The sequence below is a fragment of the Ovis canadensis genome, chromosome X (genome assembly GCF_042477335.2).
Source record: "Ovis canadensis isolate MfBH-ARS-UI-01 breed Bighorn chromosome X, ARS-UI_OviCan_v2, whole genome shotgun sequence".
In the NCBI taxonomy this organism is placed as follows: Eukaryota; Metazoa; Chordata; class Mammalia; order Artiodactyla; family Bovidae; genus Ovis; species Ovis canadensis.
The window spans coordinates 5426012-5452298 of NC_091727.1; the positions used below are offsets into that span (position 1 = coordinate 5426012).

The 26287-nt window shown below is 47.0% G+C and overlaps 2 protein-coding genes across 14 annotated transcripts in view; one reads left to right on the top strand and one right to left on the bottom strand.

Annotated features, from left to right (window-relative positions):
- PNPLA4 (patatin like phospholipase domain containing 4) overlaps nt 1–6373 on the bottom strand; it is a 125032-nt gene extending 118659 nt beyond the window's left edge. Inside the window, exons 1-3 of one of the 6 annotated variants that reach the window (XM_070289702.1) lie at nt 5207–5464; nt 3580–3772; nt 314–408 (exon numbers count right to left, since the gene is read on the bottom strand). In XM_070289702.1, coding sequence (XP_070145803.1) covers nt 314–408; nt 3580–3759 — 275 coding nt within the window. In that variant the 5' untranslated portion in view covers nt 3760–3772; nt 5207–5464. Of the gene's footprint in view, nt 1–313; nt 409–3579; nt 3773–5206; nt 5592–5942 lie in introns of those variants that run through there. The other 5 variants (XM_070289699.1, XM_070289701.1, XM_070289700.1 and 2 more) reach the window with 5 other exon arrangements.
- Nucleotides 5767–26287, top strand: part of LOC138929709 (uncharacterized) — a 329162-nt gene continuing 308641 nt past the window's right edge. For 7 of the 8 annotated variants that reach the window (XM_070289694.1, XM_070289692.1, XM_070289695.1 and 4 more), the window contains exons 1-3: nt 5813–6251; nt 6369–7506; nt 24322–24402. The gene's annotated coding sequence lies outside the window, so the exon portion shown is untranslated. Of the gene's footprint in view, nt 6252–6368; nt 7507–24321; nt 24403–26287 lie in introns of all 8 variants that reach the window. The other variant, XM_070289696.1, reaches the window with a different exon arrangement.

Here is a 26287-nt window from a genome sequence, read left to right on the forward strand (position 1 = left end):
GGAAATCACTCCTGAATATTCACTGGAAGGACTGATGCTAAAACTGAAACTCCAATACTATGGCCACCTGATGCAAAGAACTGACTCATTGGAAAAGACCCTGATGCTGGGAAAGATTGAAGGTGGGAGGAGAAGGGGACAACAGAGGATGAGATGGCTGGATGGCATCACTGACTTGATGGAATGAGTTTGAGCCAGCTCCGGGAGTTGGTGATGGACAGAGAGGCCTGGTATGCTGTGGTCCATGGGGTCGGAGAGTCAGACACGACTGAGCGACTGAACTGAACTGATTGATATATATATATATACGTACCTCAATCGGGCCATGAAATCATAACCAGGTGTTAGTGCCCCAAAAGACTGCCTTCGGATTTCTTCAGCAAAATCATAGGTAAACTTGTTGCATTCCTGAAAAAGAAAAGTAATACTTGACTCTATGTTTTGTCAGAAAAAAAGCAATTCTAGTTCCAGACCTCTGTGCCCACCACACAAGGTAATTAGATAAGTAAGTGATAGTTGCTGAGTCCTGTCTGACTCTTTGCAACTCCATGGACCGTAGCCCTCCAGGCTCCTCTGTCCATGGGATTCTCTAGGCAAGAATACTGGAGTGGGTAGCCATGCCCTCCTCCAGGGGATCTTCCCAACCCAGGGATTAAACCCTGCATTGCAGGCAAATTCTTTACCATCTGAGCCACCAGGGAAGGCTGCCAAACAAAATACCTGGACCCTACAAAGCTAACCCCAAATGTCCGGTGCTTCACAGGCTAGAATCCCTTCTGGGCCTGACCCTCACCCGCCACTCCTAGTCTCCAGGCAAGCTGTGTGTTCTCCCAATTACAATCTTTTCTTTGTTTGTTTTATCACCTTTGGAAAATCCTGGATTTTCCAGGCTTGATTCCAAGCCTGGAAAGCTGGATTCCAATGCTAACTGAGCACTTTTTTTCTGCAGACCTCTCTAAGGCAACTCCTCTCCCATGACAATTCTGTGGCCTCAGAAACGTTTCAACTGCAGCTCTGCAACAGCGCAGCCAATCAACACCAACACGTACAACAGAGAAAGGAGTTGTGATGACCTTCGTCTGCAAAGAGCAGATCACAGTCTCTGGAGGTTAGTCCGGGGCAAAGGCGTCCAATAAAAGCCCCCCACCCCCTAAGTGGGGTCTAAGAGGCAAGCCAACGCTGAATCCTCTATCAGTACATGCTCACGTAAGAATGCAAGGGGGGTTAACATAAGTAAAATAGACAGCCAGCGGGAATCGCTGGGTGACTCAGGGAACTCCAGCTGGGGCTCTGTGACAACCTAGAGGGGTGCGATGGGGAGGGAGGTGGGAGCGGGGTTCCGGAGGGAGGGGATATGTTATAGTTATAACTGATTCATGCTGTAAAGCAAAAACTAACAGAACATTGGAAAGCAACTATGTATTGTGCTCAGTGGCTCAGTCGTGTCTGACTCTTTGTGACCCCGTGGACTGTAGCCTGCCAGGCTCCTCTGTCCATGGGATTCTCCAGGCCAGAATACTGGAGTGGGTTGCTCGGCCCTCCTCCAGGGGATCTTCCCAACCCAGGGATCGAACCCAGGTCTCCCAAGTTCTTTACCATCTGAGCCGACACGGAAGCCCAGAAAGCAACTATACTCCAATGGAAAAAAATATCCTATGACAAACCAAAACAGAAAAGAATATTACAAATTAATGTGTATATATACGTGTGTGTGTGTAACTAAGTCACTTTGTTGCACATCAGATATGAATAACAACTTTAAATCAGCTATACTTCACTAAAAAGAAATAAGAAAGAGAGAATTTGGGATGGGACGTAGGAGTGAGTTTTAAAAGGGGATATATGTATATCTATCTGATCCATGCGGATGTATGGCAGAAACCAACACAATACTCTAATTATCCTTCAATTAAAAATGAGTAAAGGTTGAAAAAAAACAAAGAATGCAAGGTGGATATAATCACCAGACAGGACAGACAGGAAAACTGAAGTTTGTAGGGCTAAGCATCTTTCCTACTATGTCATCAAGAATGAGTGTCATAGCCAGGATTTGAACCCAGACCCACCTTTGATTTCTTTAGTTCATCCATCCAGCAACCTACTGACATCAGGCATTGGGCTAGGCACTGGGATTCACGAGATACACAGAGCCCCTGAGTCAGGGGAGACATTGCCCGAAACTGCCCATCCTAACTCGGCCCGAGAGTAACTGTTTATGTGAATTATTTTATGACAGGAGGTTCCTGGTGAGGAACATGCAACCAACAAGCCAGCACCAATTGGAGGAGTTCAGTAAAGGTCAAAAGGAGGACACCACGTGTCCTTCCACCCCCCAGAATCCTTCTTGCGGGCATCCACTTTGGCTGAGCAAACAAAGAGGAAGGGCCGTGAGTCAGACTGATGGTCCAGAGACAACCAGGAGACTAATCCCATCACCCTAAAACCCCAGACTTCGAGCCACGTGGCAGAGTAGTCCTCCTGGGTTCCCTCACCCTCCTGTTCTCCACCCGGGCGCCTCTTCCCAATAAAGTCTCTTGTGTTTAAAATGTTGTGGTTCTGAACACTTAAGTGTGACCTTGAATTCATCCCTGGGCACGGAAGCGTTAAGCATTATATGATGACTATTCCAAGTGGTTACGAGGATGCACGTAATTAACAAATAGAATATTTTCCACCCGCTGAGGCCAGTTCTCAAAGTCAGAGACAGCATCACGACTGTCTAGAAGCAGAAGACAGATTTTAAAAACACTGCTGTTGTTGTCCTTTAGTCGACTGTCTAGAAGCAGAAAACAGATTTTAAAATACACTGTCGTTGTTGTTGTTTGGTCGCTAAGCTGTGTCTAAGTCTTTTTCGACCCCATGGACTATAGCCTGCCAGGCTCTTCTGTCCATGGGATTTTCCAGACAAGAATACTGGAGTGGGTTGCCATTTCTTTCTCCAGAGGATCTTCTGGACCCAGGGATTGGACCCGAGTCTTCTGCATGGCAGGCAGGTTCTTTCTTTACTATTGAGCCACCATAGAGGGCTTAAAAATATAGACTGCATTAAATGAAATACTTAATGAAAGCTTATTATTATTACTTCTAGATACACTACTGGAAATTTAGGGCTTCTTACTATGGGAATGAAAAAGCCATTAATTAAATTCCATTATCATTCCATTTAAATTACAGGGTCATGTTTTACTTTACACGCCTGTCTGTAAGTAGAAGCAAGCAAAGACTTTATCAGCTAGATGTTCCAGGCCTTGAGAACAGGCCCTGTGTTCTCATGATCAGTTAACGGAAAAATAAATCTTTGCTGGAAAGAAACAAAGCTGGAATCTTAAGACTAAAGAAGCACTCATGAGCAAAATAAGGCATTTTATTTCCTTGTCTTATTATCACCCCCCAAATAATCTTCTTTTCCAAATGGAGAGCACAGCTCTTTAAGGGTGACGTTTTAAAAGAAGTCTTAACCTTTTCTGTTTTCCAGGCAAAGGATGACTTCTATGCAGTTAACTTAATAGAGTTAAACAATCATCTTCCCTGTTTGTTCTTAATTTATTGGTGAGCAACACAGCCTAGTTACTAAATTACCTCTATTTTCTGCGGCGCTGTGAGGAGAACCGAAGCAACCAAGGATCCCGCGGAAGCCCCAGCAAAGGCCTTGACATCCTTCAGCAGCTTTCCGCCGTGTTTGCAAAGTGCCGATGCTGCCCCCAAGTGGTAAATGCCCAGAAACCCACACGCTGCAAAGGACAAGTTGATGGGCTTCATTCTAGCTGCGAAACTGGGGAAACAAAACCCAAGAAATGCCTGTAAGGTGGTCTAGTTTGTTCCACACGGATGCTAGTCATCATTTTTTAGAAGTGATGATATAAATACAATTATGCATGTTTAATTATACACACACACACACACACCCGAATATATATGTATATGGGATTCACAGATAGCTCAGTTGGTAAAGAATCCGCCTGCAATGTGGGAAACCCCAGTTTGATTCCTGGGTTGGATCCCCTGGAGAAGGGATAGGCTACCCGCTCCAGTATTCTTGGGCTTCCTTTTAGCTCAGCTGGTAAAGAATGAGTCTGCAATGCAGGAGACCTGGGTTCGATTCCTGGGTTCGATTCCTGGGTTGAGAAGATCTCCTGGAAGAAGGGAAAGGCTACCCACTGCAGTATTCTGGCCTGGAGAATTCCATGGACAGTATATATAGTCCGTGGGGACACAAAGAAAATGTATGTGTGTCTACATACATATAATTTTCTGGTCTAAGCATATTTTCAATCAAAGTGTAACTGAACAACCAAATCTTTCAAGGAAACATTTTTTCCTCGCTCACCTTGACCCAATATACTTATGTTAATTAAAAAAAAATTAACATCAGTTTATATTTGTTCAGTACATAGACTATGCAGCCTACTTTCTAATTACTTGGCAAAAAGCAAATGGATTAATTTCAACGGGCAAGGCATTTGGCCTTTTTTTCTTAACCTTTTGAAACATTTGGGGGCCTGAGTGACTGTTAACATTAGTAACATCACTACAGACTATAGCAAATTCCAGATTAAAGACATTTGCTCTTTGCAAATGGCATCAGTAAATTAAAAATAGACAGCTTGGCTCCCTACCCGGTTCCCTCGTGAGCATTCCTTTGTTTTTTGTTTTGCTTTTGTTTTCAAACTGATGCTGACAATTATTCCATAATGCAATACTGAATTATTCAACAATTTAATGTATTTCATAGGGAAGTTTCTCAAGACAAACTGAGACTGCCACTGCCAAAGGCAATTGAAGGCCCAAAGAAATATCACCTGCACCACCTGATATTTGCAACAAATTTAACTGTAAAATATTTTTTTTCCTCGAAACCACTGGGGGCACGATTTTACCATGTGTATAAAACATTCACCCTTGCAATGCTCTTCACTCGGATGCTCTCTGAGTGAAGGGGAAAGGGGCGTCACCCAGGATTTTGGTACCTTCAAATTAGGTACTTGGCCTGGGCCTGGAATTAAGGACCCTAAGGCCCTGATCCATCCTAAAGGAAGTTAGTCCTGAATATTCATTGGAAGGACTGATGCTGAAGCTGAAGCTCCAATACTCTGGCCACCTGATGTGAAGAACTGACACATTTGAAAAGACCCTGATGCTGGAAAACATTGAGGGCAGGAGGAGAAGGGGACGACAGAGGATGAGATGGTTGGATGGCATCACTGACTTGATGGAATGAGTTTGAGCAAGCTCCGGGAGTTGGTGAGTTGGTGATGGACACGGTGGCCTGGCATGCTGCAGTCCATGGGGTCGCAGAGTCGGACACAACTGAGTGACTGAACTGAACTGAAGGCCCTGATGCTTGTGTCTTGAGCTACTGAAGCCGAGCCCTGGTTGGGTTTAATTTCTTAAGAATGGAGCGGGAAGAAGGGTTTGGGTGCTCAGCCTCCAAGGATGTGGCCCTGCGGTCGCAGGCCCAGTGCCCAGCCTCCCACCCCCGAGGTCTGGGCGTGGCGGGAATGACGCCTCTTACCCAGACCCACTAACCCCTGGAGACAGGCGGGCTGGTCAGAACCTGAGGCTCGCCGCCCCGCCCCGCCCCCCTCCCCCTCTACCAACGCAGGTCTGAGGCACTTCCGCGCAGAGCGCATCCTCCCGCCCTCAACCGGAACCGGAAGGCGGGGCCGGGCCGTCATTCAACTTGGCCCCGCCGATCAGGGCGGGACGACGCGCGCTTTGGGCCCGCCCAGGAAGGTTCCGCGGCTAGAAGGCAGGCGCCCGGTCTACGACGTCATCACGCTGACGCCGGCGTCTGCTCAGCCCCGCCTGCTCTGTTGAAAATGCCGAACCTAACATGGCGGCGCGCGCTCGGCCCGCTTCACCCTGGTGTTTCCTCTCGCGCGGGTAAGGGAGGCGACATTCTGGGCTCGTACCGTCTCCGGATAGCTAGGGTCGGCCCTTACCTCAGAGTCCGCTGACCGAACGACCGGCCTGTGCCTTGCACCGGAAGTGCTTGGCTCTGTGGCCGGCTGTTTCCCGGACGTGGTTTCCCGTCTCCTCCGCCCCGAGGCGGGGCCGGCTGTCCGTGTTAGGGCGGGCTCTAGGGGCCACCTTGCGGCGGGCCGTCCCTCGGTTTTTGCAAGCCAGCCTGTGATTTGTTGTCCATCAGCATTATTGGAGAGGCCGAACTACGGCTTTGGGCAGCGTTCGGTTCTTCAGGCCGCCTTAGGCTGTGTGGACGCGGGTTGTGTTAACCTTTCTGAGCTTCCCAGGTGACTTCTCTGCAAAACGGGGGGGGGGGGGGGCAAAATGCGAGCTGGCGCTAACTCGTGGAAGTTGGTGCTGCAGAGCCGGCCTGCAGCTGACCAGCTTCTTGTTTTCGTCAGCAGGCACCACTGGCCACTGGCCCTCGATAGATCTAAGCGTGGCGGCCCGCACTCGGCTGGCATTTCCACCCAGTCAAAGGACCGGCGGCTCCTTCTGTCCCTGAACAATGTCTTCCCTGTCTAATCCTAACAGTCAAGCCTGGAGGAATTGGTGGGCTTTGTGGTGGAAGGTGGCCCAGATCCCCTTGTTGGAGGACAGTTTTATTCCCACCGAAGCTACAGAAGAGAATCTGAAAAATGCCAAGAGTGTCTCTAAGCGGGAGAGGGAGTGGGCGGGAGCTCACTCTCCTTCTGCCCCATTTGAGATTCCAGGGCCCTGGACTCTGCCCCAGGACACTTTCTGTAGGCAAGAGTAAGGAGGCGATTTTGTTTTTCTTTCTTTTGAACAGCAGATCATGAAGACACCCTAACAACTATGGGTAGCACGACTGCCTTATGCTGAATGCTTGACTCCATGAGGATTTAGTGAATGGAAGGGGGAGTGGGTGTATCAGGAAACGTAGAAGGGCGCACTGTTCAATCTTTCATCCTTCCACTGCCTTCTGACTCTCTGGTAGGGTGTGGTCTTTCCAAGAGAGCATCCTCCAGGGAACTGGAAAGGAGGAAACCCAGGCCTCACATCTCCTGAAGCAGAGTCTGCGTTTCAGCAGAATCCCCAGAAGTTGCGCTGCATGGTAAAGTTGGCAAAGGCCTGGCCTAACGCCTGGGGTGGTCTGGCTTAAAGTGATGTGCTGGCATCGCAAATATAAGAAGAAATAAGGTCCGCAGAGCCAAAATCTGTGGTGCCACAGAGGCAGAATTTGGTGGTCATGGTGGCCAACTAACTGTTTCGTGCATTTGGGTCCTGCCAGCAGGTTGAGAAGAGGGCGACAGACGCCGAGATGGTTGGATGGCATCATCGAAGCACTGGACATGAGTTTGAGCAAGCTCCAGGAGATAGGGAAGGACAGGGAAGCCTGGCATACTGCAGTCCGCGGCGTCACAGAGTCGGACACGGCTGAGCCACAACAACAACAACAAGCAAGTTGATTCAGAAGATAGAGGAGAAATGTGTCCCCGGGGCAGCAAGGCTGAACACCACGACTCGGAGATCCTTTGTTAAAAGGGAAAATGAGATCAGCGGTTATTACCACACCTGCTGGTGAGTGCGATCCCACCACATTTAAGGGTCACGGAAAAGTGTTCACAAGCTCCATAATATAACTCTTAACAATTTAAACTCTAAAAAATAAAGAAACATCCTTCTTCTTTTTAGCCCTTGTCATACCTACATGCAACTAATTAAAAGGTTCATTTTCATGCAACTAATTAAAAGGTTCAGTTACCTTTCCTTAAGGAAGAACATCAGATTTAAGCATGTTTTCATGATCTCAGCTCCGTGCACACTGCTTGTCACATAGTGCATGATTAATAAATATTTGTTGTGATTGTTAGATTTAAGTAAATTACTCTTGTGATATGAGTAAATAGACTTTAATGGCCCTTTAAGATCTTTTTTTTTTTTTTCCGAGTAAATCTTTTGCCTGTTTTTTGCCTCTCTGCTTTCCCCAGTAACTTAGTTTTGAACTGGCTTATTTGCTAGCCTTTTATCGTCTATGGGGTCGCACAGAGTCGGACACGACTTAAGCGACTTAGCAGTAGCAGCAGCAGTGTCAGACATTTATTAAGGACCCATTGTTTAACAGACATAGTGCCGGTACTGGGCACACCCAGTTAACAGGAATTCATTCTTCCTCACCTAGAGCCTAGTGGCAGGGAGGCAGACAGTCGATGTGTAATTGTAGAGGCGTGATCGTGTGCTAGTACACAGGCATACCGAGATGCTGTGCCTGTCCACGCTGAGCTGGGGCCCCTAGCTCTGGGAGGCACCCACGGGAGCAGCTGGCGCAGAAGGAAAGTGCCCAAGGCTTTCCCAGTCCTCAGCTTGAGTGAAAGTCGCTCAGTTGTGTCCGACTCTTTGCCACCCCGTGGACTATACAGTCCATGGGATTCTCCAGGCCAGAATACTGGAGTGGGTAGCCTTTCCCTTCTCCAGGGGATCTTCCCCACCCAGGGATCGAACCCAGGTCTCCCACACTGCAGGCGGATTCTTGACCAGCTGAGCCACCAGGGAAGCCTGAGGATACTGGCGTGGGTAGCCTATCCCTTCTCCAGTGGATCTTCCCCACCCAGGAATCGAACTGGGGTCTCCCGCTTTGCAGGCGGATTCTTTACCAACTGAGCTAGCAGGGAGGCCCGTCCTCAACTTCCTCCTACAAAATTTGATTATGTGTTTTCATCAAGAAGGAGAAAGATGCAGGCAGGGGATGCTTGCCACCCCTCTGCCCCAAGCACAGGGCCAGAGTCTCCTGTTCCAGTCTGCTGTGCACGTGGTGGGATTTGTGTTCCAGCCTTGGCATCCTAGCACAGGTGAACAGATCTGTGGGGCATGCCATCATTCCGTGTGACACCCTTATGGTCCCTCCATGTGGCAGCTCCTCACCCCTGTCACCTCCTCCCAGAACGCTGCGTGCTGAGCCTGGTAGAATTAAAAGAAGAAGTGCACAGGCTTCAATTTCAGGGGGTTGTGGCCAGAGCATTGGCCCACACAGCGGCGCCCTTGCCCCAGAGGCATCAAGGTGGTGCCGCAGGTCGCCATGGCCTGGTGAAAGCATCCGTGTGTCGAGACCACCGTAGCATTCTGAGGAAGGCACTTCTGCAGTCCTGGAGTAGAGCAGGCGCTGGGCACCCACAGAGAAGGAGGCTGCATTCCTTCCCACGGGTTGTCGTCGCTCAGGAGGAGGGGCAGGCAGCTGTGGGTGAATGATGCCACAGGGAGGGAATAAAGGCCGGCTTCCCTGGTGGCTCAGATGGTAAAGCGTCTGCCTGCAGCGTGGGAGACCTGGGTTCAATTCCTGGGTCGGGACGTTCCCCTGGAGAAGCAAATGGCAATCCACTCCAGCACTCTTGCCTGGAAAATCCCATGGACGGAGGAGCCTGATAGGCTACAGTCCATGGGGTCACAAAGAGTCGGACACAACTGAGCGACTTCACTTCACAGAGGGAGTTACCCCAGAGCCAGGGCTTCGCTGGTGGTTCATTGGTAAAGAATTCACCTGCAGTGCAGGAGACCTGGGTTTGATCCCTGGGTTGGGGAAGAGCCCCTGGAGAAGGGAAAGGCTATCCGCTCCAGGATTCTGGCCTGGAGAATCCCATGGGCAGAGGAACCTGGCGGGCTACAGTCCACGGGGTCGCAGAGTCAGACATGCCTGAGCGACTCAGCACAGCACAGCACCACGGTGGGAGACGGAGATAGAAAAGCTGGCCCAGGAGGTGTGATGGCGTTTGATGAGCCTGGGGAGGCAACTGTGATCCTCCCATACCACACCCACCCTTTTCTCTGTGTTTTCTTAAATGAGCTGAAACTGAATTTCTAAATCTTGCAAGCAGAACGGTTCTTCATAATATAAGTGCCTTTTCCCTTGCACCTGTTTTCTGTCTGTTAGAAATATGCTAGAAGAACTGACCACTTGAAGCAAAACTCAGTGACTCTATTCTAAATGGAAGTGTTTGTTTTTAAACTGTGTATGAATTCCAACTGTAATATATTTTTGATACATATGTAGGCTTCCCAGGTGGTGCTGGTGGTAAAGAATGGTAAAGCATTTGCCTGCTGATGCAGGACATGCAAGATGCAGGTTTGATCCCTGGGTCAGGAAGATCCCCTGGAGGAAGGCATGGCAACCCACTCCAGGATTCTCGTCTGGAGAATCTCCATGCACAGAGGAGCCTTATGGGCTAAGGTCCATAGGGTCGCGAGTGGGATACAACTGGACCGACAGTAGCACGCAAGCATGCATGCATATATGCAAATATATGTATTTAATGTGTGTGTGTATATATATGTGTGTAGTTTAAAACTAGGGGTCATTAAGAAGTGTCAATTACTTGTCATTGGATACATCTGAAAATATATAGTACAGATCCTAACATGGCCTAGAAACTAAATATCAAGCTTTTTTCCATTAGAGAAGCATTTTTAAAATGTAACCTTTATGCATAAACTTTGTTTTAATTTCACAGGTGAAGGGTTCCGAATATAATATACACTGAACTGAGAAATCAAAATGGAGAGGTTTTTTCCCGGGTGTTTCTGTTATTGTTTATACTGCTTGTGGTTGATACTCTCCATAAGTGTGAGATGGACCAGATAAGCTTCCCAAATTTTCACACTTAAAACATATCTTTTTATACCAGAGGAGTTTAGATGTTTGGTTGCTAGGTGTTGGTGATTGGGGGTGATGGTGGGAGAGGGATACCAAATGCAGGACAGAGTCCTAGGCCTTCTTGTTATGCTCCACGTGGAGGATCCAAGGTTTCTGCAAAGCTTTGATTTATAAACAAAACATAGTACCTGTATAATACAGTAAAACTAGGCGTACCTGAATGTAACAACTTCCTGGTGCCGACTTGCTCCATCCAAGGTTTCTGTATTCTCTGCCCTGTTTTTTTTTTTTAATTTTTTTTTTTTTATTGTTGTTGTTGCTAAACAACACTGCCCTTGACCTGACTGTGAGCCACAGTTTGTACGGATGTTTGCAGATAGGCCTTCTTGTTATGCTGCACCTGGAGGATCTTCCAGTGGAGGGAATTATTGGGGAAATTATCAGTATCAGGAAAGTGAGGTTCCTGAGTAATAGACAGAATGTCATCTTTGGTGACTTATGCTTCATCAGATTCACCACAATGCCACTCTGTTTTACTTTGGATTACAGGGTCTGATCATTACTGACACTGTTACCAAAATAAATACCAAATATTAATTGCCAAAACATCCACTTATCTAATCACCTCCTTTCAAACGGAGAAAATAAGAATTCTGGTCTATTTTGTTTTAGCCTGTACTCCTACCTGCTGGAATTCTGTTATTAATAATTGTTATACCTGTTGACTGCCCGTTCTGTGTCAGTCCTTTGTACCCAAGATCTCTTGTAACTTTCACAATAGTGATGACAAAGTGGGACGATAAAGGAGAATTTAGAGCTAAAATGGTTTTCCCACATCCACACACAGGCAGAGATTATCAGCCCCAGTCTCCCTAATTCCAAAGCCTGTACACAGACCCTACTTCCCTACACTGGCTCAAAAATGAAAAATAATCTCAATAATGAGATATTTAAATATACATGTTTCTCATTATGTGTCCAGGATTGCGCTGTTTGGCCGTTATGAGTATCACAACCTTGTTATCCCTTCCGTCCTTTCCTTGGTCACAGTTTGTATATGGGCTTCACATTTAGTTATTTATAATTTTACTAAAAAATGGTAAAGTAACCCAAGTGTTAGTCACTCGGTCACATCTGAACTCATTGCGACCCCGTGCACTGTAGCCCACCAGGCTCCTCTGTCCATGGGATTCTCCAGGCAAGAATACTGAAGTGGGTTGCCGTTTCCTGCTCCAGGGGATCTTTCCAACCCAGGGATCGAACCCACGTCTCCTGCATTACAAGTGATTTCTTTACTGTCTGAGCCATCAGGGAAGCCCCCCCCCCCCCAGATAGTAAAAGGGTTGAATAAATGGGATGCATAAATTTATTTATAACGTGTAGGAAATGTGCTTGTATCTGGAAAAGAAAAAAATAGGCAAGAGTGGCAGTTAATTAAAGCAACCCTTCCTGCATTTGTCAGTTACGGCGGTAACTCTTTCTGATGACTGCTTTTCTTGGAAGTTGTGTCGTAATTTGGTTATTGTAATGAGAACAAAATTTGCATTAGGAACAGTGTTATAAAAGCAGGTCACGTCATTGGCCAAGGTCCTGCCTCCAGATATACCATATATCTAATCATTTGTCTTTTTGCCTTTCATCACTCTTTAAATAAACTTTACTTAGTGTCTAATATAAGGCAAAGACTGGAGTAGGCATTCGAAAATTTAAGAAAACAATTAGATGGATAAACTGTCCATTTTTAGCTTGCTATCTTTTCTTGCTGGAATGTACTTTCACAGTTTGTCTGTTCTGTTACGTTCTACTTATCCTTCAAGGCCTAAACAAGCCCTTCTGTCTCTGGGTGCCCTTTTGGATTGTTCAAACAACTTCTGTCAATATGAACCCCACTCTTCTGTTTGCTGCCAGGCCTGGGGCATTGTGACAGCATTTATCCCCTCTGCTTTTGGTTAGAGATGTGCTTGCCTCCACCTTCTGTGTTCAGAGTTGATTTGGAGCAGGGCCTGTCTCGTCCGGACTGGTTGCTGCCAGCCTCTAGAAGGTAGTTAACACATAATACCTGTTTAGAAGAGTTATGAATCTTTAGGTTGTGTGTTTGATAACAATCTTTAGTTGATATATCTGACTGTCTGAGACAGAGAGAAAATTCTGCTTCAAGTATCTTCACGTTTCAAGTTTCTTCAAACTTCAAGACAGTTTAACTAGAAAAATGGTACCAATGAACCTGTTTGCAGGGTAGAAATAGAGACGCCAACGCAGGGAACAGATACGTGGACCCAGTGGAGAAGGAGAGGGTGGAATGCACTGAGAGATCAGCACTGACCTATCTATACTGACATGAGTGACACGGACAGCTAGTGGGGAGCTGCCGGGTAGCACGGGGAGCTCAGCTCGGGGCTCTGTGATGACCCGGAGGGGCAGCATGTGGGGAGGGGAGGGAGGCTCAACGGAGCGGTCATGTGTATGCATATGGCTGACTCCTTGGCGGCTCAGCTGGTAAAGAATCCTCCTGCAATGCGGGAGACCTCGGTTCGATCCCTGGGTTGGGAAGATCCCCTGGAGAAGGGAAAAGGCTACCCGACTCGAGGATTCTGGCCTGGAGAATCCCATGGGTTGTATAGTCCATGGGGTCCGCAAAGAGTCTGACATGACTGAGCAACTTTCACTTTTGGAGAAGGAAATGGCACCCCACTCCAGTACTCTTGCCTGGAAAATCCCAAGGATGGAGGAGCCTGGTGGGCTCCAGTCCATGGGGTCGCAGAGTCAGACACGACTGAGCGTCTTCACTGTCTCACTCAGTCACTCACGGCTGATTGACGTTGTACAGCGGTAACTCACAATGCTGGAAAGCAGTCCTCCTCCAATGGAAAGACAAGTATCAGAAGGTTTAGCGGTTGGACCAAGCGTAGAGGTGGCGGGATCAGGCCTTCAGTCGGTACCGCAAAGCCACCATTGTGCCATTTCTGGTTTCTTTTCTCATCCGGGTTTCCACCTGCAGTCAGAACATCCCCCAGGAGGCTGCTGGCAGCCTCTCAGCATGTCGGGGGGAAAAGTTCTTTCACTGTCCACCTCTCAGGTTCAGGAAGGGAACTCCTGGTTCTGTTTCCTTCACATGCATGTCCTTGAAGAGTCCGTGTGAGCAGCCAGTCATGACACAGTGACATGGGCCCGTGATGGGGTGAGCGAGTACCCCAGAGGATGGGTGTGCAGTGAGGGAAAGCATCGCCAAGTCCAGATGGAAGTAGTTGATTAGGCCTTCCAGGGGAAGAGGTCTGGCAGTCTCAGCCACGATTGCCTCTGCAGTAGGAGTATTTGTTGAGTTCAAGAAGCCAAGATGCAGCTGTCATCTCTATATAACAGCTTCCCCGGGGCTGCCGTGGTAAAGAATCCGCCTGCAATGCGGGAGACGCAGGTTCCATCCTTGGGTTGGGAAGATCCCCTGGAGGAGGGCATGGCAACCCACTTCAGTACTCTTGCCTGGAGAATCCCATGGACAGAGGAGCCTGGTGGGCTGCAGTCCATGGGGTCACAGAGAGCTGGACACTCCTGAGCAGCTGAACAGCAACAGCAGCCTTCTCTGAGATGGAACCTCCTCTCGTGAACATGTTGGCTCATGAATCATAACACACACATTTGACCCCAGTCGCACTCAGTATCTGCCCTTCATGCATCTCCATGGAGCCCATGGAGAATCGAGCTGGAGAAAAGAATGTTCTAAATTAGAAGAAATAAACTCAGTGCTGTGCTGCAAGAAAGTAAAAATTCTTACACTCATCAGAGGTACCCAGAATAGTGAAGGGCAGACAAGGGCAATTGAAACACGGTGTGACCAAAAAACCCAGAAGACAAAAGCCCAACCCTGTCATTATAGTCTGAGATATTAGCATCTGATATGGACTTCCCAGATGTTTCAGTGGTAAAGAACCTGCCTGCCAGTGCAGGAGACATAAGAGACTTGGGTTCGATCCCTGGGTCAGGAAGATCCCCTGAAAGAGGAAATGGTACCCCACTTCAGTATTCTTGTCTGGGAAATCCCATGGACAGGGGAGCCTGGTGGGCTACAGTCCATGGGGTTCCAAAAGTGTCGGACACAACGTAGTGATTGAGCAAGAATGCAATCTCTATGTAAAACGGGCAGACAGTCCTTTAGATATATAAAGATTCACAATACATATTCATCAGATGAGTATTTCCTCAAAACAAGACTTAGGTGATGTTTGGTGCATTGAAAAGTTAGTTGCGATTTTAGATATGTTTAGATGAGCAGTGCATGCTATTTGGTATAAATGTTTAGCATTAAGTCAACAATAGTTTTCTTTTTCTTTTTTGCATTATCTGGGCAATTTGGGATATTAGAAATGGTGCAAGACTATTGCTGATGAAATCGGTATCAGTTCAGTTCAGTTGCTCAGTCGTGTCTGACTCTGCACCCCCATGAATCGCAGCACGCCAGGCCTCCCTGTCCATCACCAACTCCCGGAGTTCACTCAGACTCCCATGGATGCAAATTTTTCCCTGTGAAGTTTCCCTGTAGGAAGCTGTGATTCTATAGGTGTGCTACCCATCATCTCATCCTGTACATAGGGGCAAAGAAGTAGATGCTAAATAAATGTTTGCTTTTGACAAAGAAGTAGATGCTAAATAATTGTTTGCTTTTGACATCAGTGAAAATACTGACCATGCCCTTCTCCCAAGAACATTTTGTAGACTGGGAAGTGATCCCAGATGTCTCCCCATCATCCCTCACTTCAGAGCAATTGGGAAAGAGTATAGTCCAGACTTAGTCAATGTCCCGTAACGTTTTTCACATGTTATTTTAAATCCATAACAAGCATAAATTTTCAAAAACATCTTTTACAACATCTGCACAGAATTTGAAAGATGGAAACTGACATAATATTAAAAACTATATAGATGCATGCCCTATATGGAAAGCTACAAATTAAACAAGCAAAATGGGCCAGAAGCCTGAAAGGCAGGTCAAAGTGAAATTTTGAAAGGACCCAGGCTGCCATGGAGAAAGCAGCTAGAATTTCTGAATCTTCTGTTAGGACTTGCATTCTCAGAAGACTGGTAGCAGAGCCACTGTGATGGCATTATGGAGCCATATTGAGTCTTATAGATGGATTCCATTTTTTCCTGGGGGAAGAAGAAATCCCCACGTCTGATCAACAGTCCTAGATCGCAATAGACAGGTATATTTATAATAAGAAATTGATTCTCAGGCTTCCCTGGCGGCTCAGCTGGTAAAGAATCCACCTGCAATGTGGGAGACCTGGGTTCGATCCCTGGGTGGGGAAGATTCCCCTGGAGAAGGGAAAGGCTATGTACTCCAGTATTCTGGCCTGAGGAATTCCATAGACTGCATTCCCAGTGAATAAAAGAGGCAGCAAGTTGAAAGTCATTCTGACTGCGTTCATTGCCTGGGGACGTCTGTGTCCGGCCTAATACTAGTTCTGTTTTTTTCTAAATTCCCACATGGACGCCAGAGAACCCTGTTGAAGCTGTTGTTGTAAGCACTAAACTTCCTTTCTGACGTTTTATTCTTTCACTTGCCTTGAAGGAGTATGATACCATGTCTTTGAAGGGCCGTTTTCAGGAGGTGAAGGGCTGTTGCTGCCAGTCCTCGGAGTGGCTGCATCGGCACCGCTCACTTAGAAAGCAGCTGGGCCTCCAAGAGGTCTTTGCAGTTGTGGAATTTGTTTCCCGTTTCTTCACGTACATACACTCCAAATTTTATTTCTATTTCTCATATACCTCAAATTTTATAAAACTGGCTCATCACTAAAGACGACCACATTTCTCCAGTTGTATTAAAGAAAAAAAAATTGGGTCCTCTAGGCTGCAGAAACATTTATAAGGTAATATTTAAAATATAAGTAAGCTTCACTCCAGGTGATTCCTTAGGGGCTCAGTGGTAAAGAATCTGCCTGCAATGCAAGAGACTCAGGTTCGATCCCTGGGTCAGGAAGAGCCCACGTAGGAGGGCATGGCAACCCACTCCAATATTCTTGCCTGGGACATCCCTTGGACAGAGGAGCCTGGCGGGCTACAGCCCATGGGTTGCAAAGAGTTGGACACAACCGAGCCACTCAGCAACAACAACAAAACTTCACTTCACCATTCCATGAACGTGGACAATTGAAAAGGTTGTTTTCCTTCAGTTAGAAAAAAAAACTAATGTTTTGCTTAACCATGGAGACAAGCAGCTTGCTCCTGTGACCCCACTTGTACTTAACATCAGATGTTGACACGCGCTAGTTCAAATCGCAGGCGTTTTCGTCATTGACACGTTTTTCTTGACGCCTGGCTTAAGCCACTCTTTTTGTGTGTTGTATACTCTCTATGATAGCGTGGCAGAGTGCTGTGCTCCTTTCTGCAGCACCAAAAGCTTTCTGGGTGTGCTTTTTATTTGCTTCGCGTTTCAGTACTGAGAGGGAGCATTGATGCCAAACTTGTATTTGTGGTAGTTTATTTAACACACGCTTGCGTGATCTTTAGTATTCGCCTCTTCCAGTGGCCTTGCGCGTGTTGATGCGTTTAACATTCCTCACGGCCTGTGGGGGTGGTACCGACCGTGGTGCTCACATCTCAAGGATAGCTACGTGCGTGTTTGGTCAGTCCTGTCCGACTCTCAAGGACTGTAGGCCTCCAGGCTTCTCTGTCCGTGGGATTTCCCAGGCAAGAATACTGGAGTGGGTTGCCATGCCCTCCTCAAAGGGGTCTTCCCCACACAGGGATGGAACCCACGTCTCCTGTGTTGGCAGGTAGATTCTTTACCATTGAGCCACTGGGGAACCCAGTGAGGATGACTTACTTGGAGCACAAAGAGATAAAGGAACTTTCTGGAGATCACATGCTTGATCACTGGCGGCAACCAGGATTCATCTCTTTTTATATTTAACGTTTTAATTTTGACAGCGTGTAGTGTCAGACTTTTATTTTTTTCAGCTCCAAAATCACTGTAGCTGGTGATTGCAGCCATGAAATTAAAAGACGCTTACTCCTTGGAAGTAAAGTTATGACCAACTTAGTTAGCATATTCAAAAGCAGAGACATTACTTTGCCGACTAAGGTCTGTCTAGTCAAGGTGATGGTTTTTCCAGTGGTCATGTATGGATGTGAGAGTTGGACTGTGAAGAAGGCTGAGCGCCGAAGAATTGAGGCTTTTGAGCTGTGGTGTTGGAGAAGACTCTTGAGAGTCCCTTGGACTACAAGGAGATCCAGCCAGTCCATTCTAAAGAAGATCGGTCCTGGGTGTTCATTGGAAGGAATGATGCTAAAGCTGAAACTCCTGTACTTTGGACACCTCATGCGAAGAGTTGACTCATTGCAAAAGACCCTGATGCTGGGAGGGGTTGGGGGCAGGAGGAGAAGGGGACAACAGAGGATGAGATGGCTGGATGCCATCACTGACTCAATGGACAAGAGTTTGAGTAGACTCCAGGAGTTGGTGATGGACAGGGAGGCCTGGCATGCCACATTCCATGGGGTCACAAAGAGTCGGACATGACTGAACAACTGAACTGAACTGAGTTTGCCAAACAGGGATCTAGGCCATGACCCCTGCACTGGAAGGGTGGAGTCTTAACCACTCGTCCACTGGAAAAGTCCCTAGGATTCATTTCTTGACTGCTTTGCTGCCTCCCCAGTGCCAGACACAGAGCAGCAGATATCCACTCACAGGGTGTTTGCAGCGATCATGGTCATAAAGACAGGGATAGCTAAAGGCAGCAGCGATGCTGTCCAGCTGCACTGTCTCGGGCTCTTTAGAGGCTTCCCAGGTGGCTCAGCAGGAAAAGAACCCTCCTGCAATGCGGGAGATGCAGGAGACGTGGGTTCAGTCCCTGGGTCGGGAAGATCCCCTGGAGGAGGGCATGGCAACCCACTCCAGGATTCTTGCCTGGAGAATCCCATGGACAGAGGAGCCTGGGAGGGGCAGGTATAATCCATGGGGTCCAAGAGAGTTGGATACGACTACAGCGACTAAGCATGCATGCACAGATGAGGTTCAGTGGTAAAGAACCCTCCTGCCGATGCAGGAGACTTAGGAGACGCGGGCTCTATCCCTGAGTAGGGAAGATCCCCTGGAGGAGGAAATGGCAGCCCATTCCAGTACTCTTGCCTGGAAAATCCCATGGACAGAGGAGCCTGGTGGGCTGCAGTCGACGGGGTCTCAAAGAGTCATACCGTAGAGTCGGCTTAGCAGTAGCAGCCAGGATGAGAGGCTTGTCCTGCAGCAAACCATTAAGCACGGAAGTTCTTGAGACTAAGACTCGGAGGTGTCCTTTCTTCCTGTGGAGGAAGGGGACTCAGGATGTGATTTAGAGCAAGTCCCTGCCTGAGCACAGGGAGGACGCCCCTCACGCTCACGGGCACAGTTGAGAGGGAGAGGACCGGGTGCTGAGGTGAGAGCCACCTGCTCTTCCCAGTTCTGCTTGCAGGTTGGGAAGGGGCTTGCAGATAAGACAGACCACGTCCGTTTCCCCAGATGCAGCCTTCGGGCCTGGGACACCCTCCTGCAGCGTGGGGTGTACACCCCTCCAGCTTCACTCTTCCAGTTCTGGTTAGTCTGGGATGGAGCCTGGACGTCAAAACTACCATCAGAAAGAAACGGACAGCTCCCAGGTGAGTCTAAAGTGTGGTCAAGGCTGACGACCACTGTTCCTGGCAGGGGAATCTAAGGTGTAGCCAAAGATGAGGATGAACATTCTTTGAGAAGTTCTCCGCGTGGCCACCAGGGTGCTGGTGGTGGTTCAGTCGCTCAGTCGTGTCCTACTCTTTTGAGAACCCCCCCCACACCCCCACCCCAGAGTGTAGCCCACTAGGATCCTCTTGTCCATGGGATTCTCCAGGCAAGAAGACTGGAGTGGGTTGCCGTTCGCTTCCCGACCCAGGGATCGAACCCCAGTCTCCTGTATTGGATTGACAGTTGAAATCTTTGCTGGTGAGCCACCAGGGAAGCCGGGCCACAAGGTCACCAGAACCCATAGTGCAGGTTTGGGAGAGAGAGGTGCCTAAATAGAAAGCCAGGGCTAAATAAGCCTCAGCTTCATCATCAGGCTTCCCTGGTGGCCCAGTTGGTAAAGAACCCGCCCACAATGCAGGAGACCTGGGTTCGATCCCTGGGTCGGGAAGATGCTCTGGAAAAGGAAAACAGCTACCCACTCCAGTAATCTGGCCTGGAGAATCCCAGGGACTACAGTCCGTGAGGTCGCCAAGAATCAGGCATGGCTGAGCAACTTTCACTTTTCACTGTCACTTTTCATCATCAGGAGATCTGGAAGATTCTGCACAGCTTCGTGACCAGTCCTAGAAATACTGGGACAATAATGGCCAGCCAGAGGAGAGTGGGGCTTCCCAGCAGTCCCCAACCTTTTTGGCATCAGGAACAGGTTTTGTGGAAGTCAAGTGTTCCCCGGGCTGGGGGTGCAAGTGGATGCTTTCCAGTTGATTCAAGCACACTACATTTGGTGTGCACTTTGTTTTTTTTTTACTATGGCATCAGCTCCACCTCAGATCATCAGGCATCAGGCTCCAGAGGTTGGGGACCCCTGACTTAGATTGCTGTGCTTACTCACTCAGTTGTGTCCGATTCTTTGCAACTTCCTGGACTGCAACCCACCAGGCTCCTCCGTCCATGGGATTCTCCAGGCAAGAATACTGGAGTGGGTTGCCATGCCCTCCTCCAGGGCATCTTTCCTTCCCAAGGACTGAACGCAGGTCTCCCGCATTACAGGCTGATTCTTTACTGTCTGAGCCACCAGGGAAGCCCCAGAATACTGGAGTGGGTAGCCTCTCCCTTCTCCAGGGGATCTTCCCCACCCAGGAATCGAACCGGGGTCTCCTGCATTGCAGGCGGATTCTTTACCAGCTGAGCTACCAGGAAAGCTCTTTACTCCCTAGAGTACGGGTGAATTAAGTTCTGTTCTGCATAAAAGTCCAATGGCTGTGGAGTACGTTACTTGTTTAGACTGATTCTATGTTTATTCTTACCTAAAACGTTCACTGAGTTTCTAAATAGCTGTGACTTTGTTGAGTCCACTGTTTGAACCATGTTTTTAGTAAAGAAAACTCACTTTTTAGAATAAATGTAAGATAATTTCTGTATTAACGAGTGTAGTTCTCTATTAATGAGTTATCATAATTAGAGCTATTGTAGTGTAGTGTACAAAGAGTCAAACATAACTGAGCAAGTTAATAACAGCAGCAAACTTGACGGTCATGAACGCAGGCTTCTGAACCACGTTTGTGGATGGACAAACACACACTAAACACACACTCAAGTTCAGGTCAGTCGCTCCATAGTGTCCAACTCTGCAACCCCACGGACTGCAGCACGCCAGGTCTCCCTGTCCAGCACCAGTTCCCAGAACTTTCTCAAACTCACATCCATTGAGTCGGTGATGCCATCCAGCCATCTCATCCTCTGTCGTCCCCTTCTCCTCCCGCCTTCAGTCTTTCCCAGCTTCAGGGTCTTTGCAGTGAGTCAGTTCTTCACATCAGGTGGCCAAAGTATTGGAGCTGCAGCTTCAACATCAGTCCTTTCAGTGAATATTTAGGACTGATTTCCTGTAGGATTGTCTGGTTGGATCTCCTTGCAGTCCAAGGGACTCTCAAGAGTCTTCTGCAACACTACAGTTCAAAAGCATCAATTCTTCGGTGCTCAGCTTTCTCAAGACAGCATCATTATTTCACAAAAGAAGTGTGAGTTATTTGTACTCCTGTAAGAGTTTACATTTTAAGAAATAAAATATTTTTCTTCTTTGTAAACAAACACGCATTCTTCATGAAGTATTTAGAGAATAGAGATACAAATTTAGAGAAAATATTGACTCCCCATGTAAAATTAATCTATGTGAGTATATATACCATACACTCATAGGTAGATGGAATATATACTTTATAGAGATTTCTATCTCAAACTTGGTACAAAACATTATATAAAAAGCCATCAATATGAGATCATCTAAGCTAATAACTTCCTGGTGGCTCAGTGGTAAAGAATCAGCCTGGCAATGCAAGAGACGTAGATTCAATCGCTGGGTCGAGAAGATCCCCTGGAGAAGGAAATGGCAACCCACTCCAGTACTCTTGGCTGGAGAAGCCCATGGACAGGTGGAGAAGCCTGGTGGGGTACAGTTCGTGGGGTCTCAAAGAGTCGACACAAGTGAGTAACTGACACCTTCAACCTAATAGCTGCCAGTAACTTGATTGATTATACAGTCAATGACCTAATAGTAAGTGTATATAAGACTCCTTTTTGTGTATCTCGTTTCCAGACATCTTATCACTAATCTAGACTCGTGAACATCATATCAACACGTAGTAGTGTCTGCTTGTGAATGATGTGAAGAAGAGAAAGAGTATATTAGATATGGAGGTTTAATTATTTGCTAGGCTTTCTCACCACCTAAATGAGGTCTTCCCCCCAGCTTTTACAACCATGCTGTCTGAAGCTGTGTCTTAATAAACTGATAAATTATGGCTTACCATGGTTATCAGTGTTAGAAGTACTAAATACACAAAGATCAAGGCTATCTATTAAGTAATATGGTAAAGTTTTTTTTTTTAATACACCCATCAGACCTCATACTTTCAAATAAGTATTTTATTCAACACAGTCCTGTTAAGAGCTGATTAACTGTCTCCTTCACCTATGAATGTATTTATTCAGCAGTGTCGCCTGTGAGTGCTCTGGGTTTGACATTTTCCCAGGCTCATGGGTGTAATGATGAATGAGGCAGGTAGGCTAGAGTCTCATGAGGAAGAAAGATGGCACCCAGCCATTGCAAGACAGAGGTGTAAGCCTTAAGTTGGCACTGACGATGTGAAATCCTACCCAACCTAGTCCCTGGCGTCAGGTCACTTGTTAAAACAGCATGACTCCCTGGAGAAGGAAATGGCAACCCACTCCTGTATTCTTGCCGGGAAAAGTCCATGGACAGAGGAGCCTGGTGGGCTGCAGTCCATGGGGTTACATGCATGAGGGTGGAGGGAGATGGGTTGGTAGCAATGAACTAGTAGAACTAAAAAAAAGACTCCTAAGCTGAATCCAGGCCAGTGGTATTCCAGAGTATGAGTAAAGAGTTTTAAAAGTTCATTCATTATCAGTAGTTCCATTTGCAACAGCGTGGGTGGTGCGAGAGATTGTCATGCTGAGTGAAGTCAGTCAGACAAAGAGAAATAGCATATAATACTGCTTATACGTGGAATCTAAAGAGAAATGATACAGATGAACTGTCTGTTTACAAAACAGAAACAGACATACACTTAGAGAATGAACGTGTGGTTGTGTGGATGCATCGGGAGCTTGGGGGGAAGGATGGGGGAAACAATAGTCAGGAAGTTAGGGACGGACATGGACACACGGCTGTATTTAACATGGAGAACCAGCAAGGACCTGTTGTCCAGCACAGGGAACTCTGCTCAATACTCTAATAACCTTATGGTCACCAGAGAGGAGGATAGGGGAAGGGATAGTCAGGGAGTCTGGGATGGACATGGACACACTGCTGTATTTAACATGGAGAACAAGCAAGGACCTGCTGGACAGCACAGGGAACTCTGTTCAATCCTCTGTAATAACCTTATGGTTCCAGGGGGTAAGGGTGGGGGAAGGGATGGTTAGGGAGTTTGGGATGGACATGGACACACTGCTGTATTTAACATGGAGAACCAGCAAGGACCTGCTGTCCAGCACAGGGAACTCTGCTCAATCCTCTGTAATAAACCTTATGGTCACCAGGGGGGACGATGGGGGAAAGGATAGTCAGGGAGTCTGGGATGGACATGGACACACTGCTGTGTTTAACATCGAGAATCAGCAAGGACCTGCTGGACAGCACAGGGAACTCTGCTCAGTATTATGTAACAACCTAAATGGGAAAAGAATTTGAAACACAATAGATACCTGTGTGTGCAGAACTGAATCAGTTTGCTGTAAACCTAAACCTAACACAACAGTGTTAATCAACTACGTGGTCATTTCATGACGTGTATAAGTCAAATTATTATGTTCTCCATCTGAAACTTACACAGTGCTGTATACTAATCATGTCTCAGTAACACTGGGAGAAAAAGGACATTGTCAGAACTGTGTCATAGTAACCGTAAAAGCATGGTGCTCTTGGAATCATCCTCAAAAGTCTAGGGTATTTTATTGACTGTTCCTTAGAGGGCCGAATGATAAATATATCATATAAATCGGATTCTTTTCATACGAGTACTGCTAGTTCAGCACGGTGTTAGAGTCATACTGGAACCTTCCGTTTTGCCATTTTATTTATTCTTTCTGACTGTGCTGGGCCTTGGCCGGCTTCTTTCTCTGGCTGTGGCTAGCAGGGGCTCCTCTTTGCTGGCAGGCTGCTCATCGCGGTGGCTTCTCTTGGCGCGAAGCGCGGGCTTCAGGCGCACAGGCTTCAGTAGCTGTGACTCACGGGCTTAGCTGCCCCGCGGCAGGTGGAATCTCCCAGACCAGGAATCGAGCCCGTGTTGCCTGCATTGGCAGGCAGAATCACTGGGCCGCCAGGGAAGTCGCCCCGCTTAACCTTTCAAAAGCTCTGGGATTTGGTAGAGGGAACGGCATACAGTAGGCGCTCAGTGACTGTTTCCTGCTAACTGACTGCGCAACAGGTCTGACAAAATGATTGATATACACCTGCAAACTTCTGTTTCTGGCCTAAAAGCAGACAGGCCTGCGTGCTGAGCCGGCTTTGCCAGCAGCGTTTCTCACTCTGTATCATTTCCAGGCACTCTTCAGAGAGGAGAGACTCCCTTGGACAAGAGGGGCAGGCTGCCAAAGCCCACTGAACGTGCTTCTGATATTCAGGGTGAGTACTCAGCAAGGACCATACAAATTCGGATTTTAAAATTCAGGTGCATTTAAGTCACATCAGTGTGATGTAAAGTAACTCAGTTCGCATACAGTGATATGTTTACACACAGACACACTCACAGGGAAAGTTTAATGGGTGTGGCTTAAGGTAAGTCAGCATTTGTTTCTCCTCATTCATGCAGACTGTTTGGTTCAAATCCAGGAAGTGCCACATATAGCTGTGTGACCTTGGGAAGGTTACTTAACCTCTCTGTTTTTTTAGTTCCTTACATTATACATTATGGATAACATAATGTAATTAACACCTAAATTATAGAATGTGTGTGAGGCTGAGTGAGTTAATATATATAAGGAGCCTAGAATTCTGTCACATAGAACCGTTTCACTATTGCACTGACATTGTTTTTTACCATAACAATATTAACACTAGAAATATTTAATTTACCAGGCAAATAATCGATAAATTGTTAATATGTATAAGAAGATATTATTATGCTTAAAATTTTAAATAGTTCTGAATCCAGATAAGTTAATATATACAAAGAGTGTACAATACCTTTGGTCACATAGTAACTATTTTATTGTTATCCTTAACTATAATAATCTTATACATAATAATCTTAACATTGAGAACACTTAGATTACTGGATCCAACTACCATTTGAATGGTTTTGATTATTTTTAATGTTTTCAGTATGTATAAAAACCTGAATTATCAAAATGAGAGTGAAATTAAATGGTTCCTTTGGAAATGCAGTAATTTAGAGTACCTTTCCTCTCTAGATGAAAAATGTATCCTCAAGAAATCCAGTTCCTTGGAACTGAGTATATTTTAAAATTCTAACTCATTTTCCTTGCAATTTATAGATCTAGCATTATTAAAATATTCATATCTTCGAGCTAATGTGGCATAACAAATTTAATTTGCACAACAAAGATGACATGAATAGAACATGATCTATAATCACTTTTTTTCAGCCTCACGCTGCAGGCACTTCATCAGGAAGAGGGACAAGTCAGATATATTTTGTAGCTCTATAAAACCTTCCGAATAAACTCTTAGAAAGTGATGCAGTAATACAGTTTGAAACAAAACATTTTGTATCGTTTTCACGGTGTCTCAGTTGAGTAAGGTACCACCGGCTGTCCTTGACAGGGTTGTTTGACATGTATGGGGGTGTTTTGTGATATTTTCACTGAGGAGCCTCTACCAAGCAGTATAATCTGATATTGTGAAGGAGGGATGGAGGAGAAATGGGGGGAAGAACCACAGGCTGCAATGCTGGTCCAAGGGCAGCTCCAGGGCAGACATGACCAGACCCATGTACTGCTGAGCCTGGTCTACCTCTGGCTGGGGAGCTCCCTCAAAGAGTGCAGCCTCCAGAAACCCGGGCGCAGACCCCAGGGGCTGCCGCTGGAGGCCCGTAGCCCAGTGTGCTCCTTGCTGCACAGGTCGGGACACAGGTTCTTCCTCGAAGGCAGATGTGAGCTGCGCATCTGAGGCCTCTCTCCTCTGGGTTCCGAATCCAGCTGAGCATCTGCGTAGAGTCTGATCGTTTGCCCTTTGTACCAGACACGTCCAGGGTTCAACACGGACCCACGTCTGGGGTGTCCACTTGCACAGAGCGTCTTCTCTGAGGATGACTCACATTGCCTTCTGGTTTTGGGGGAGCATGTGTGAGAGGCGGGTAAGGATTAGCTAAGGGGGTTTTACGGTGATCAATCTTGTCTCTCTGAAGGGCTCTGCCTGTGGCACTGAATGTTATTATTAGTTCTGGTGGGGGAAGGAGGGGGAGGGGAGGAGGAGGAGGGGGAATTATAGCAGTAAAAGCAGGCGGTGAAGGGAGTCATGGTAATAACAGCAACAGTAATAACATTGT